The following is a 17,016-nucleotide window of genomic DNA, read 5'->3' as shown; positions in this document are numbered from 1 at the left end:
ATTGGGCAAAGGCCATCGGGCAAATCTGCCCAAATGGCTTCTCTCGTGTACCTTTACTGCAGCCATATCCAGGTGCACATAGTGTGCATTAATGTATATTAACTGAAGGGAGAAATATTATTAATATTATTATTATCTTTTATTTATATAGCGCCAACAAGTTACGCAGTGCTTCTTACAATACAGATATTCAAGGGGGATGACAAGACGAGAATTGACAGCCTAAGACAAACCAATACATTAGTAGGGTGACTTGACCCTTGATAGATAGATAGATAGATAGATAGATAGATAGATAGATAGATAGATAGATAGGCCCTCAGGAGCCAGGGTACTTCTGTTAGCGATCTTAATACATAAAATACAGTACAAATAATTTGACTATGGTTTACAGGAATAGAAGTTTCTTTCTTTTCTTTCATAGCAATCAGCTGAGATGCTCTTTTTAAAACAAAAACTGTCACAACCTCCTCTGCTCAAACACTGGGACATCAAAATCAGATCTGGTGCCCAACAGTAAGACAGATGCTTCTGGAGAAAAGAAAAACAAATCGTTTTTAAGGAAGCCGAAAATGCTAATTTAGAAATAATGGAAAATAATTATATAAGCCTGGGAAAAAACAGATGTTTGGAATTGTGTTTCAGAGTACTAGAACTGCGAATGGCATTTTCTAGATATAAAACTGCATTTATGTGTGGATGTTATACATATTTACATTTCTAATAATGCATTGGTTTGGATTTGTGTTTCCTAACAAATATTCACGCTCATTTTTGATTGAAACGCTTTACCGTATTCCTAATAATAATATGTTTACCTTGGAGGAGAGAAGAGAGAGATGTGATAAAATATTTAAATACATAAAGGGATTCAACAAAGTATAAAAGGGAAGTGTATTTAAAGAGGAAGAGATTTGTTGGGACAATATGTCATTTTCCAAAACAGAGCGTCAAAGGCTAGGCAATGTAAGTTTTTTTTCTACTTCTCTTCAATGAGAGGTTGGTAGGTAAGCAGAACAGCTTCCCAGCAGAAGTGCTATCCAGAATATCCAGGCTATCCTAAATACGAGATAAGACAACAGACCAAGCAGACTAGATGAGCTGATCAAAGGGTTCTTATTTGCTGTCAAATACTGTATCTAATATAACATTTACATGCATCGGAATGCCGATACACATCCAGAATCCACAAACCCTAGATATACACACACATGCACACAGCTCCTTAGATAAGTGAAGCAGCGGCACTTTGCTAGCAGACTCTTGGAAAACAAAAAACAGATCCAGAAACCAAGAGTCGCATCTGGTGCTCATTTCTGTTTGCCTCCCTTATCATAATTGAAGCAAAAAAAAGTACCAAGACAAAGCACATCGAACTGATCCACTAAAGTGATACAGAGCAGGTTGTTAACGGTGTTTGGAATCGCTTTTACCACGGGTGAAAAAGACAAATATTGTAGAATTTATTATCAGACATGCAAGTGCAGTGAATTGGTCAATAGAGTATGCTTCGGTATTAAATGACCAAAATCTATACCATTGGGTTTAATTTCTATCGGAATGTAGGCAATATCCTCAAATATGGTTGTATTCAGTAGCCAATATTTAAAAAAAAAAAACAGGCAAAAAAGAGTTAAACTGTTCCAAATCGTAAAACGAAGTCATGAAAATGTTTCATTTTATGGATGATAATCATAATCACCGGCTATGGGGTAAAACAATTACGTTTTGCATTCCATACTGTGCTCAGGATTATCTGAGTGCTACAGGGGTTTGTGTTCTAAACACTATTGTATGCGAAGAACATGTTTGAAACCCTGTCACCTGTATTTACTACACTGGTCCATAAACAGGTCCATACAGAAGAAATGCACGTACAAACGAGACAAATGGAAAGCACAAATGGTGTTGGGACTTGTAATCAAACAAGAGAATTGGACTGTGATGCCAATGGACTAAATCACTAATTATGAATTCAATACTTCATCTTAAAACCCTACTAGACTGGACTGTGTATTAACATAGATGATAGCTACTCTAGTCTTTAATAGACTAGCCATGGATACCAGTACTAAACATCTCCAGTGCAAAGTTGGACTACTGTTACATCAAGGTCTAACCACGTTCTTGTATATATGACACTAAGAATCTAAAACAACCTTTATTGTTGTTACCGATACAATTCCATGGCTTCATCATTATTTTCAATTGCTCCTGTCAATTATATTGTCACGGACTAGGTCACCAGCATCTGAAGGCTCAAGGTCACCCTTTTCAGTCATTTCTTTCATACTAATGTTACGCAGCGTTAATACAGTATTGATTGAGAGTTTGTTAACAACATGGTCAACGCTAAAAAGCTGATGATGCCATCATGTTTTGTTTTTTTGCAAATAACTTATTTGTAAGTCAACATACTCCCATCATTATACTTCTGATAATGCATATGCAGTACTAGCCTCAAAATACCCAGGGTAAACCAACAAAAAATCCTGATATACAGTATTGTGCTAATTCAAGATCTGTCCCCAAATCCCAACATTAACATAAGCAAGATACATATTTGATACCCCTGGCAGGGCTCTTTGTGTGTTGGTGATGAGAATTCTACCAACTGATCCATAGCCTTAAAACAGAGCTAGAACAGGTTTCGAAATACGAATATTTTGATAAAAGATATGCTCACAGTAAAATCTATTCATCAAAGCCAACATTACAAGGCATAGTCACTTGTCCATAAATCCTCTTAAAAAGTTTCACTCTCAAAGACAATACATTATGAAGGACCAAGCCTTTTCAGAAGTTTCTTCTGTAATAACGAATACATAAATGAAAGAGGTCAACCACACATACTAACTATAAACTATACAGTCGCCCAGAGCCCAGAGCTCAGCAAATCTGCATAGAATAATAGACAAATGTTTTTAGTTTTAAAATTAGTGACCATTTCTCATACATAATATATATATATACACATGTGTATATATATATATATATATATATATATATATAGATAGATAGATAGATAGATAGATATAAAAATAAAATGTGGTGGGCAAGCTAAGTTTATGATGGATTCATGGTAATTTGTGCAAACATCCAGGTCCAAAGTACATTATTTCCAGTGCTTGTGCTTTGGAGGGTTAATTGCATGATTCAATTGGTGAGGCAAAGCCAACTATCATAGTTATCGCTATGATTACTATGTAAGCCATAAAAAAAAAACCACATTTCTCCCAATAATAATAAAGATCGAATACATTTCATTGCGTTTGCTGTTTCTTTTCACAAATTGCTTGTGTTGTCGCTAACAAGCATAGGAAATCATATACATTCTGTCATGCCATTCATTTTTATACAGGATTTTTTTTTCTTGAAGCCAAGGTAGGTATTATCGTATTTATACAATATAGCCATTTTTTTTTATTTCTTGCCTAATTGCTCATTAAATTCAGCCATGCAAAATCTGTTTTCTTCTGCCGTTTGTTTTTCGCTCCCTCTGGCATTCAAATTTGCTGGCAGCGTGTACTTTGAGGAATCTTCAACCACAGATCACATTTTGATGTTGCCTTCTTGAATGAGACATTAGTTCTGTTCTGTGCTATTAACATCTCTTTTTCCCTGCATTTTAGGCAACTAAAATGTTTTCAATGAATTACAATGCTCTCTTAAAACAAGAAAGCGATAATGTCAGCTTGCCAGTATGCTTTCCAGGTTTTTATTATGTTATGCAAGTGTGATTTTTTTTTAAATAAAAATAGCTAATTATTATTAAATGGCTAATTATTTATCTCTAATGAATAACATGCACTGTTACCAGTATAGATGTGACTTGTAAAGGAAATTATAAGCTCAACACAATCTTTGTGTGTATATATATATCTATAACCTTTAAAAAGTTGAGAAAATTGTGTTTTCAATGTACTGAAAATCCAATTTAAGTTGTAAAGTGGGACTGCTCCTTTGGATGACCCTTATTAAAAACTGCGGAGGAAGATCAAAGTATCTTATAGTCGCCAGTTAATAGTTTAGGTGTCAAGGTCACTACCTGCAGGTCCTCCCATCACATCCGTGTCACCTAACCATAACCTCTTTGAAAGGGGGAGGGGGGGCGGGAGGTCATCATGCAAGTGAGCAATGTCAGAGTTTGCTGCTGGACCTTAATGGGCCACAGGGGAAATGAAGAAGGTGGAGAGAGCGGACATACGAGGCAAAAGGGATGAAACAGAAATGTCTTGTGAAGGATGCTACCCATTTACATTTTATCAGGATCTTCAACCTACAGGTTATACCGCTTTTACTGTCTTCAGAAAACGTAGCTCCGTAGATCAAAGAGCATACAGCATCACCAAGAGAACTACTGCAAGTCTTCAAAATGACTTTAGGTCCCCAAACCAATTTCATCTAATAATTAACTGATCCCCCAACTTGAAAAGGTGGAAATTTCCCACAGGGAGTGAATATACAGATCAAAGCTGGTGATGTGCTAGGTTTTTTTCTTCTTTTTCCACCCTCTTTCTGGGATCGCCATCCATCCGACTTCAGAGTGAGCAGTCACACAGTTAACCACCAGAGACACACATCAAACAGATTTTCAAATAACTTGCCACAGTTGCAAGTTCTGCAAGAAGAAAATGGGGAGGATTCAATGTTTTTAGAAGGATAGATAGCGCTTTCAACTAAAATGCATTTCATCTCATTTTACCTTTTTTTTTATTTTTCAGTTGTTTCTCTTGCAAGCGTCTTTGTATGCGATTGTGGGATTTTTGGGTTTCCCCATTAAAATATCCTCTTGTTCTTTTCTTAATGATTACTAGATTGTAAGCTTGCGAGCAGGGCTCTCTCCACCAAATGTATCGGTTTGTCTTAGTCTGTCAATTCTTGTCTTGTCATATCCCTTGAATTTATGTATTGTATTAAGCGCTGCGTAAACTGTTGGCGCTATATAAATAAAGGATAATAATAATAATAATAATAATTACACCGAGGGGCCAGTGCTTTACAGAATTGCTTGGATCGCACGGAATAAGCAGAGACTGATAGCATATTAGAAAATTCATTTAGAATCATTCATAAGGTACACTCTGAGCCGGGACTTGCATATCAGTTGGCAGCAATCGTCATTTACATAGATATCTACAGAAAAAAATGATCTCCGTGCTAGATGACAAATTATTTTCAGCTCTGCACTCTCAGATCCTTTTCATAATCGTGCGTTAACACGCATAACACATGGAACCCGATATCAGTGAAACGCACACCTAAAGAAGCCCACCATCTAAATGCTTGCATCATACAATCTCTAGCCAACAACCGGATTATCGTTACAGAGACATCTGTGGTTTCTCGGTAGATAAATAAAAGGTAACAGCGCTCGCCTGCTACACTCTATCTCCGTGATAAAAGGACAAAAGATTGTACAATCTGCTTGCAAAGTATTGAAATCAATGAGTATTGAATTTAAAAGAGAGTTCCATTCTTACTACGGCTCAGTGATTCCTGCGGTAATATCGTCGCTGACAGAAGGTGCAGCTGTTTTAAGAGATTCAGTGTTTTGAAGGTCATTGCTCCTGCTAACCTTCTAATTGAATTCAATTTTACCAAACCAGGAACTGCTCGCACTATGCCAGCCCTAAGCAAAACAACTCATGTTTTCTAACTCCATCCATGTGATTGGGATTTAAGAATGAAGGGTCTGACAAGCACGCTGACCTTCCTCTTGTCTAAAGCCACAAGTGTATATTTGTGCCTTTCTAGGCATGATAACACTTGAGTAGCCCACATATATAAATAAAAAAAACTCATTATCACTGCAGAGAAGCCCAGAGAGCTGTAAAAAAAACCAAAACATATATAGCTTTTTGTAGACATTTTTAGCAAAAGCCATACAATTTCTTGAACCACGTAAGTTAAATGCTTACAGCGATTTGAACCCACAAAAGTGACTCTCCAATTAAGCTGCATGGTATGCCAAGCGGTTTTAAAAACTCCATAGACGGCTGCAGGCCATTGCGCATTGAAAAAAAGAACAGTACGTATTCTTTTTAAGATCTGATATTATTTCACAACTGATTCTATAACAACAAATTAGATGCGGGCTATTATTGTGATCCTTTGTATGGTTTTATAAAACTTGACAGGGGAAGTATTCTGCTGTACAAAAATAAAAACGCAGTTCGGATACTTAGTTACTTTATAATCTGGTTACCTTTCCATAAAGTTTTTTTGTAGATTATAAAATCAAGGCTCCCTTTAAAACCCACAGATCACTGGTTCCAGTTCCAGGTCTAGACTGAGAATTAAAGCACTTAATGGCCAGTGGCCAATAAGCGACTTGCATGTAGCCACATGCTCTACTCTTGCAGTGTCGTATCCAGCCTTCTGCTTTGACTCTAGAGGACCTACGGCATGAGCAGTGAGGGTAAAGTTACCCGGTCCACACCAATTAGCAAGTCAATCAAAACCATTAGAACAAAGATTTAACAGTGCTAAAGCCAGATTTTTTGGATTTTTCCACTAGATATATATATAAATAGAAGTAACACATTTAATTTGTGCAAAGCTTCCACGGGTATCGTGAAAACCTTGTGCAACTGTAACACTTCAGGACTGGAGTCAGAACATTCCTCCTATTCCGAGGAAAGAAAAATTCATTCATTATCAGGATATTTTTTGTGGAATTGCATTATCAGAAATCTCAAGTGTAGTCAGAACTGAGCAGCATATGTGATATAATATATCCAAAATAGATTTGTGTTTTGCATGTGAGAAATGTGAAAATACCTGTTATGGAGATTTGCATTTGTATAGCGGTTGAGTTGTCATAACTCAATTAACACAGACTATAATCTAAAAACAAAAAACAACCAATATATTTGTATGCCCTGTTTTTATCCAAGATGGGTTCCAATGTTGCACAGCACTCAGGCACCTGGATAAACAAAGTGCCCAGCAGGGTCAATACCGCCAAGCAGCATTAGCTGCAGTGGTGTAGCAGGTTGCATGGAAAGTGCAAGCTGCAGTTAAGACAGGGCTCAACGGTAGGTAAGAGGAAGAGGGGAGCTGTGGAGCATGTTACTGATGATGGGAGAGAGAGGGCGTGAATGCTTGTGTTTAGGGTATACTTTTTGAGTGAGTGTGTGTTAGTTAATGGTGTGTATTATTATTATATTTTATTAGTATAGTGCTACCAATTTACGCAGCGCTTCTTACAGTACATACATTTAAAGGGTATGACAAAACTAGAATTGATCAACTAAGGTAAACTGACACAATAGGTAAAGAGGGCCCTGCTGGCAAGCTTACAATCAACAGGGAAAATGTTTTAGTGCATGGCGTTAGAGTGTGTGTTTTAGTGTATTGTTTTAGTATGTGTATGTCGTTAAAATGTGCTAGTATGTGTGTGAGTGTATTGTGTTAATGTGAGTCTGTTATCATATGGCATTAGAGTGTGCATGTATTAGTGTATGGTGTTAGTGTGTGAGGATGTGTTAGCATGTGTGTTGGTCACAAGCATGGGGTCACAAGCAAGAAGGAAAACTAGGTTATTGAATGGCCCACACAATATATGGCCAAATTCACTGTGCTCCATATTTTGGAAATATGCATGTATGGGGTTTACCTAGCTGCGGCTCAGGGGCTTATTACAATGGACTATAGTCTTACATATCTGATCGCTGCTGCCCTGCCTTCTGGATACATATCCTTGTCAAATGCGAAGATGGCAATGGACGAAGTTCGTCGAATATGAAGAACCCCCCCCCCCCCCGAAAACAAACATGAAAACAAATACAAACATTCCGCCTGAGCCCTAGTCTAGTTATCACCATAGGGATAAATGAGCCACACATAGCCTACAGGGGTGTCATTTAGATGCTATTTGATGTACGTCTAATTACACTCATGTAATTGCGGTTCTTGTTATTTGTATTATATATATATATATTTACTTTATTATTATTTTTTTTTAAATCTTTCTACTTGAGCTCCATTGTAAAGGAAACATACAATTGTATGCTTTCTGCTGAGTCTGCTGATACAATAAAAGTGAGCTGTTCTGCTAAACACCAAGCAACCTTATCAGCATTTTAAGATTGACTAGTTTCAAAAATCTCCTATTTCATTTTTGGGAATAGAAACCGATGCTTCATGTACTTTTTTTCTCTCTTGCTCTTAAACGTTGTGTCTTTGAGATTAGGCCGGCCACCGGATAATAGCTCAACAGTCAAGATACGGCAGAGGAAAGTACCCATGGAGAATTAGATAGGTGATATAGTGCAAAGCATACTGAATCAAACCTAAGGTGAAAGCTGATACAGGGGTTGGTGAGAGAAGGTAAAAATGCAATCTCTGTGTTGAAAGACTGGTCCTTTTTTAGCATCAGGTACTGCCGTTTCTGAAGAGGGAAAAACACTTATCTATATAACACTTCTTTCACCATTAAAAAGTGCCGCGGTTCCACATTGAGCTGCATTTATTGCGGTCTATAAAACCAACAGTCCCACCTTCTATCTCTGTAAAAGAAAATATTTGTTGTGTTCTATACAAATAAAATCATCTGTAAGGCTGTGGAAAAGTGCCATATTGTACTTCCACAAGAGACCTGCAAGTTGGTAACTAAATAAAAATGTTTTGAGTAATATGTTCACCTAAGGATTTATAAATATTCAACTTCTTTAGAGTTGGCTCTAGATTTTTGGGGTCCTCTAAGTATAAACTAAGCAATGCAATATTTATGACCACCTATTTATTTTAATGAAAAATAATATGTTTTGGGGATCTGCTTCAGAAATGTATCGACTTGTCAGATGACGGGGCCCCTAATCAATCCCTTAATGTGTTTATAACGTAGTGCCAGCCAGTTCCCAAGGAAATAGTTAAACAAAGTGACTTTAAACACCCACTGATACTCCCCATAACCTGCATCCAGGATCTCTCCAACGGCATTAACAATGTAATCACCAGCAAATGACAACTATTCCCATACTGGCAACATTCACAGCCCGGAAATTGTATTAACGGTTTTATGATGGTATTCTTCCTTAAGGTTATAATAAAACTGTCTTTGAAGTAGGAATAATTACATTGACAGTGATTGTACACAGGGATGTGCTGCATAGACATTAAGCAGAGTGTTCCTTCGTGATGATACTGTTGTCTAGATACCACACATATTTCATCACGCATATCAGGTCTGGACAAAGTGTGTCTTTTTATCTGCTGCTGAAATACAGGTTCTGTGATGGTAACATAGTGGTGATGGTGATGACCGACATGGGAGATGTAGTCCAATAACAACTGGAGTTACACTATAAATGGTACACAGAACAGCTTATGCCTATGTAATTAAAAAACCCTGGCTAATAACTGGCTAATATTACTGTTTTCCTGCTTGCGAGTTCAGTACACATAAAACCTCAAGAACCTTCTGAAGTTTACTGTGGCTGTGGCCATGGGCGTAGGAACCCCTAAAAATCTGGGGGGATAGCATTTTTCCCCATCAGATGCCCATTTCTTTCTCCCCATCAGATTTCCTAACTATCCCCTACCCCACTTTCTCCTTATCTCTTTTTTAAAAAAAATTGGACCCCAGGAAAACACACTTCACGCCGCCCTAGCATGCAATCACTCCCTCCGCTACCACACCAAATAAAATTATTTGCCACACTGACTGCAGATTAGGGAAAGACTGTGAGAGTTAGTGCAGTCTTCCCTCCTTCTGACCCTACCGTGACTTTGAGAAGTCTTCTTCACCGTAATCATCCCCAGAGTCCCTTTGTCCCCTCATTCACTAAGTCACACCTCTCTTTTCCTTCTACTCTGTAGTTCAGGTATAGATCAAATAAAAAACACATGTAAACAGCACTTGCATGTATAGATCAACTGAATAACACATACAAACCCTATATTTGCAGGTATACATAATGTATGGAAACATAGCATAGCAGGTATAGATCAATAGAATATCACACAAGCCCAGCTTTGCAGGTGTAGATCAGCTGGAAGTCTAATGTAAATTTAGCACTGAGGGCATAGATCAAATAAACAACACATGGAAACTGCAAGTATAAATCAACTGAATAAGACATACAAACCCTACATTTGTAGGTATACATACATAATGTATGGAAAAATAGCATTGCAGATACAGATCAACAGAATAACACAGAAACCCAGCTTTGCAGGTATAAATCAACTGGAAATCACATGTAAACTCAGCATTAAAGGTATAGATACCCCCCCTAAATTACAGGCATAGATCACAGGTTGCACACCCCAAAGGCCAGCCCTGGTGTCCACTTTCCCCACATAGAATCTGATCAGCACCCAGATTACACAAACATATTACAGTCCAGAGTGAGCCAATTTTGTTCCCAAACAGCCAGCTCTGTGCCATCTTTGTCCCATAAACACCCTGTCTGTGCCATATTGGTCCCCAAGGCTCAAACACACTTCTTGTGCCATCCTTGCCTTTGCCTAAATCACATCCATGATACACATATCCATTAATGCATTCTGACAAATCATTCAAGCAGTTCATCCACACATTAATTCATTCTCTTACTCATTCACACAATTCAGCCACATATTAATTCATTCTCTCGTTCTCACTCTTTATTTCAATATTCTTATTACCCACCTTTCTTACTATCTATCCCCCCTTTCTCACTATGTACCCCCTCTCACTCCTTCTCACTATTTACCCCATCTCACTATCTACCCCCTTTCCCTTTGTAGTTCACTTACCTTGCCTGGTAAGTCCTGTGGTGGGAGTGGGAGGCCTCTGTCTTGCTGCTCTGCCGCGGTGTGTGTGCGGCTTCACTGCTGAGCGCCTGAATATGACGCAGCGCTGAGGTGGCGGCTGGAGTGGAGGAGACAGAGGGGCGCCGAGCGGTCTCTGAAAACTCTTTCATGAGCGACCGCTCGGCACCCCTCTCTCTCCTCCGCCTGGGTGCCGTACAGCGTTTAGATTGGGGGGAGGAGCAGCCTGATCGGGCTTCTCCCTGGGGGGGATTTCTTCATTATCGCCCCCCCTGCATAATTTCCCGGTTCCTATGCCCATGGCTGTGGCTAGCTAATAAATTAGTGTATAGTGGCCCCAGGCCAGTGTAAGGCCTCATAGAGCCCTAGACATGGTACCCAATGTGAAAGGGCTTCATCAAGCCATGCAGTAACACCCTAGCAGTAATATATGTAAGCCCCCAGCTGCCCTCAAGGCCAGTCAAGTCTAGAACAGAATACACAGCTGGATCCAAGCCATGCAAACCCCCTTGCGTGAATTGAATGCCATCCAGTAAATTGGGTTTAAGCACAGACATAAGACAATCACTACTAAAGCCTCATGTTCTGCATAAAAATTGTTCTAGTAGTACTGGTGGAAAATGTAATATATTAATGTCCTACAATAGTAAAACTTATATATATATATATATATATATATATATATACATATAATAGCTACATTTTGGGCTTTTACTTTAGAGATATTGACTGGCGTGTTATCTGTGTCTGAAAATTTGTAATGCCTGCCGTGTAATATTGGGCCCACAAAAATCGCTCTGCATCAATTTCCCAGTGAAAGTTGAAATCTGCTGGATTAGTCAGTATGATGGAAATCTTTAAGTAAAGCAGTTCTAAAATGGAAAACACTTTCATCTCACAGTTCTAGAACTTTAAAGAACTGCTCCAGTATTTTGAAAGATTCTGCTAAAAAACGTCAAATGGAAAGGAATGGCTTGCAGCTCCAATTTTAAGTTACAAGTTAGAATAGTCTTAATGATTGGATTGAGTATATGGATTTAAAAGGTACAGAAAACCCAACATGTTTCACAGATTTCAATCTTTAAAGCGATCATGGGTAAAGGCCAAAATAGTAGAATTTTTTTAAATTGCTATGGTAACAGGTGGATATAGCAATGGATGTTTTGAACATTAAGACTTCAAGATATCATCTATAACTCATTACTAATGAGATATGAATCCGACATATTGCATTCTCATGATGCTTTAGACTATTCATTACAATATGAACCCAGCTCTTTGTGTCCCTAAAAAGCAGAGGACCATTAATATGGTGCATGTTGTCCTCAGAGTGTGAGGGGTGCTACCAGGACAGCATCGGGTGCACACCTCTCCAGAGACGGACTATAATGTCTGCTGTGAGAGAAGCAGGCTTAGTTGGGGAGATCACCCTCTAACCATCTTAAAGTAAATCAAGGGAGTGGGAGGTCTGTTAATACAGACCTCTGATCCTGCTCCCTTGCGATGCGTGCCGGTAACTGATGCTGTGCATCTGGATTTGCTGTCATATCTCAACGCCCGACATGGATGCCATGCCCACCGCACCGGAAGACAGAATAAGAAGAGCCACGAGTAAAAAAGAAGAAGAGCAGGAGGTGGAGAAGGAAAAGTGAATGTGACAGAGAAAAGGTAGGGAGAGTGAGTGAGGGAAAAAGCATTAGTAAGTGTGTGACAGTGATGGGAGTTATGCTAGACATTATCAATGTCTTGTTCAGTGTATAGTGGTGGGAGTTATGCTTTACTACCATCAGTGCCTACATCAGTATATAGTGATGGGAGTTCACATACAAACCAACACAACAGGAGAAGAGGGCCCTGCTCTTGAGAGCTTACAGTCTAGTTGACGGTGGTACAGCATAACTCCTGTCAGTATATACCACAATCAATGTCTATTTCAGGGTAACAACATCAGCCATGTTTTCCAGGACACGTAAACGTTTTTCATATTGATGACCAGCACAGGTATGTGGCCCTGCCCTGCAGTATGTGGGATGTATTGACTCATGAAAGGGAACCAATTAGTCAGTTATACATCATCCATACTGCATATCTGGTCAGCAATATGTAAAAATCACATGTGTCTGCCATAGTATATGATGGTAGCAATTACACAGTATTAAAGTAGGGGTACCACATACAGGATCCACTCAGGTGCCAAATACTCTAGGTACCCTCCCGTATATGAGCAATATGATTCGTGAAAGTTGGCATGCCAACGAGAGAGGGACATGTTTTCTATATGTTTAGATGTCAAATGGGGAGTATGGGGAAAACAGATATTAGCATTAAAAGTACGAAAAAATTTTGTGGTAATAAAATACTTTACTTATCTTTTGGTATCAGATGCAGGTATACAAATTTAGAAAATGTTTATTTACATTTACAACGTGAAGCTTTCATGTCACAATCCAATAAAAAAGATTAAATATTTTAGTTAAAGCTCTTGCCATTTGAAACATTTTTTTTTTTAATGAAACTTGTTTTTAGAAATCTGAGTGACAAATACCAAATAAACTGGAAAAAAAACAGTTTCTATTCACAAAGCTGACACCACATACAGGAACGGTTTTCCTATAAATTAGGATAGTGGAAAGATGTGTACTGTTCATTACAAGTGCTGAAATATATAGTAATGGATTCTTTCTCCTCGTCTCAGCGGTATGACCTGTTCTCTTGATAGAGTATGACCTTTGGGTTTTAAATTAGGCTGAATAGTCTCAACTATTTCTCGATTAGCCGTTCAGCTTTTCCATACAACTATTTGAACCTCTCTCTTACTGATGCTTCCAACAATATATGAAGTTAATGAGGCACCCTAAAAAGTTTGATGATAATATATTAATCGATCCACAGAAAAACTTTTCAATAAAATAGAAGACTTTTGTTTAATGCTACTTTGTTGAATTGGGTCCTTTGGTTTTACAGAGTTAGAGACATTCGGAGGCCACATTTTCTTGTTCCCACTTACTAACAAAGATACAGTTATTTTTGTTTGCGTTGGACTTTCAATGTAAAGAGATTTAAGTTTTTTTGTAGTTTGGCTTATGGTTGACTTGGTGAGATTACTAACTTTTACCATTTAGATCAGTATGATGGTCAAACTCCAGAGCACTTCCGGCATTTTTTTTATTTATTAACTGTGGTGGTCAACATCGATTTTCTCACATTTGAGACCTTTATTAAGATATGCATAATGAAATGTTTCTATTTCATTTCCTGTACAGGATGCGCCTGGAAATAATATCTTTTTTGTTGAGCTATAGTGTCACATATATTTATATACACATAGATACATAGCAGCATCAATCAGCGGTCCATTTTTTTCTGTCAAGCTATTTAGAATCAAGCCAGCATTAATTAACAGAATGCTAATGGTTACATGATATTCACTAAGGAAAGTAACACAATACTGATTGGCTGATAAAACATTACGAAAACAACGTTAGTGAAAATGAGATAAACTTGTATCTTTCCGAACACATTATTTATTGAAAGTGAGGGCACCTTACATATGCTTACAAAGCATCTTCCATGAAGGCTTTTTACATTTGTAATGTCACCCATTAATGTTGCCTAATTATAGCTGTTATCCCTATTCTAAATATGTATTTCAAATGGTGGCCTATGCTCTTAGTAGTGGTAACCCATACATGGACATTACTCTTTAATGCTGAGCACTATGTATACAGGAGCTACATGAATAATAAAAAAAAAACAATTAGAACATCGTTAACCCCTTTGTTCTCAGTCAGTTGATTCTAAATAAAAAAAATACCCTATAGTAACTGTTTTATTTTAGATCATCATAGATATTATATTTATTTACTAACCATTAGGAACACAGGTACCTGTACTGCAGATTTTGTTGTATTTCTAAGCTCAGTAGCTGGTGATCCAAAACTATCCTTGTGCAGGCAAGGTACCTCCACGTGTGCTGCAGGTGTTGTAGCCCACAGGGACCTTATGTGTTGAGATTCAACACTAATCAGTTACAGTAATTAATACAGACCAACATGCTACTGGGCCATCTTGGGGTTTTAAATGAGGACATCCACAATTGCATTAATCATATAAAGGCCATATTCAGCATGCACTACATTGTAACGCTTGAGAAGCACCTGGGAAGGCCCTCTCAGGAGCTTGGGCAAGTAGCCCACATAGCAGTGTGGATAATTATTGACGTCTGCCCGGGCCCCCACATAACACAGACCCAAGGCTGTCTAGCAGGAAAGTTCAACATCTTAAGTTTAATCATTGCTATGTTTATAGGCTTACGTTTTGCACACAACATTATTGCAATGGACTTTTAAATGCTAGTAACCCACCCTATCCCACGTGATATATATTGGGAAATGATAAAAAAAAAAACCCCTAGACATCAGTGCATTTAAAATTCTTGCTGCCCCTTCAAAAGGAAGCTTAAATACATTATTTAAACTTCATCATTACAAAGGCAATCTATGGCTTATGAAAGTCTGTTAAATCTATGCTGCTTAATTTATTGCTAACTAATCTGTTTTTAATCTTCTTTTTATTGTTTTTGGAAAACCACACTTCTCTTGGAACATTTATGTTGATTTACCATTTATTTTTTCTCAAGTACCATAAACAATTCTCAATTGATCTTCCAAATGGACCTCGTCAGAAATATCTTCAACATTATGGCCATTTCAACGTCTGCCCCAGTGAATCCACTAGAGACTAATTACCCCAGGATTCATTACCAACAGACTAAATCTGATGTATAAGCAGTTATCGCATACTTCTTTTGCTTTGTTGCCATCAGGTACCGTCTCCCTTGATAAGTAGGATTTTAAAATTCTACATTTTTATAACTAATATAACTAATTATAACTAATAATTTTTGAATTGTATATAAACATTAGCCTCAGTCTCCATTTTTTAGCAGGAACACAATATTTTCATGTGACACAAAAGCTGCCATTGATAGGTTGTTGTCATAGAAACAAACACAAACTATAGAAAAGTCATAGACACTAACTAAAACGACTATTTTGGGATGTTTATTTGATTACATGACATAACATTCACAGGAAAAAATAAACGACAGATCTAATTGTCTGTAACTCAATAACAGAGAGTGCAATTCTTTGCCAAGTGGAACAGCACCTTTAAGAGACTCTCACTAACGCTCAATAGAATTAGCTCCTATTTAAATATTGAATGGGTTTGTGTTATTGTATGTGTCAAATAGACTACACACATGTTCTAAAACTTATGATGCAAGCACTTCTGAGATATGAGAGTTGGGGAAAAAAGATGGGATTTGGCCAAAAAGCAGAAGTAATGTGGAATAATACTAGAAACTGGGGTTTTGTTAAAGTAATTTAGCCCAGCAGTATTGACAGCCACTGAATCAGCAGTCTTAATCCCCTACTGTGAGTATTCTTTGAGTCTCCCTCCGCCGGCATGTAGAACAGCACCTTCCTTCTGCTTATACACGCGTCTACATTTGTAACCAATGTCAGTTTTACTGTGACACGGGTTAGCCAGCAGGGGATAATATCTGATGATCCAGTGAAATTTCATACAGAATATTAACACCTCTTTCCTCAAAGGCTAAATACTAACCCCTAACCTTTTCTTTGCCAGAGCTTAGCTTTTGAACAGCAAACAAGCCATTTACGCTTTAAAAGGAGGGGTATTTGATATTGTACTCTATACAACAAAACTATCTGCATGTTCTTAAGGTTTCCTAAAATGTTAGGATCATACAGGGACCTATTAATCACATCGTCAGCTGGCAAAACGGCACAAAGCAGTGCCATGCTACAAATTGGCTAACCTTATTGAACGTGGCTGTCTGTAAATATTAAAGAGAGGGAGAGAAATATAAAAAGGGAATCTAAGAAAACCAAGCACTGATTAAGGTTTGAGTCTCTACAACAGGAAAAACAGGCAGACCAGATGGGCCGAATGTTTTTTATCTACCATCAAATTATCTGTCTCGCTATATATATATATATATTTATATATATATATATATATATATATATATATACGAAAATATTTGTAGCACTATATATAAAAGAATATATACATGTATACATGAATACAAAATTGAAACTCTAAAAATGTCTTATTAGACAGACTGCTGCTTAACTCAATACACAGATTTTATGTTGATGTAGCCATTGTAAAACATCTTTTCAAGTTCTTTATGGTGCTTTATTTCTCTGTTAAACTCCTTAGGTA

At 37.7% G+C, this 17,016-nt stretch overlaps 1 protein-coding gene across 9 annotated transcripts in view; it reads right to left on the bottom strand.

Moving 5' to 3' along the window:
• The window catches only part of LOC149285889 (teneurin-2-like), a 771,075-nt gene that overhangs the window by 450,392 nt on the left and 303,667 nt on the right, over positions 1–17,016 (bottom strand). The window contains exon 4 of one of the 9 annotated variants that reach the window (XM_089494755.1): positions 13,365–13,401. The exons of the other annotated variants lie outside the window; for them this stretch is intronic. Coding sequence (XP_089350881.1) covers positions 13,365–13,401 — 37 coding nt within the window. The remainder of the gene's footprint in view (positions 1–13,364; positions 13,402–17,016) is intronic. 9 annotated transcript variants of the gene reach the window in all.

Source organism: Sceloporus occidentalis, unplaced genomic scaffold (genome assembly GCF_023333645.1).
Source record: "Sceloporus occidentalis isolate IW3139 unplaced genomic scaffold, rSceOcc1.0.p SCAF_75, whole genome shotgun sequence".
Taxonomy (NCBI): Eukaryota; Metazoa; Chordata; class Lepidosauria; order Squamata; family Phrynosomatidae; genus Sceloporus; species Sceloporus occidentalis.
Note: the sequence above shows the minus strand (reverse complement) of the source record. Positions and strands in the feature narration are given on the sequence as shown.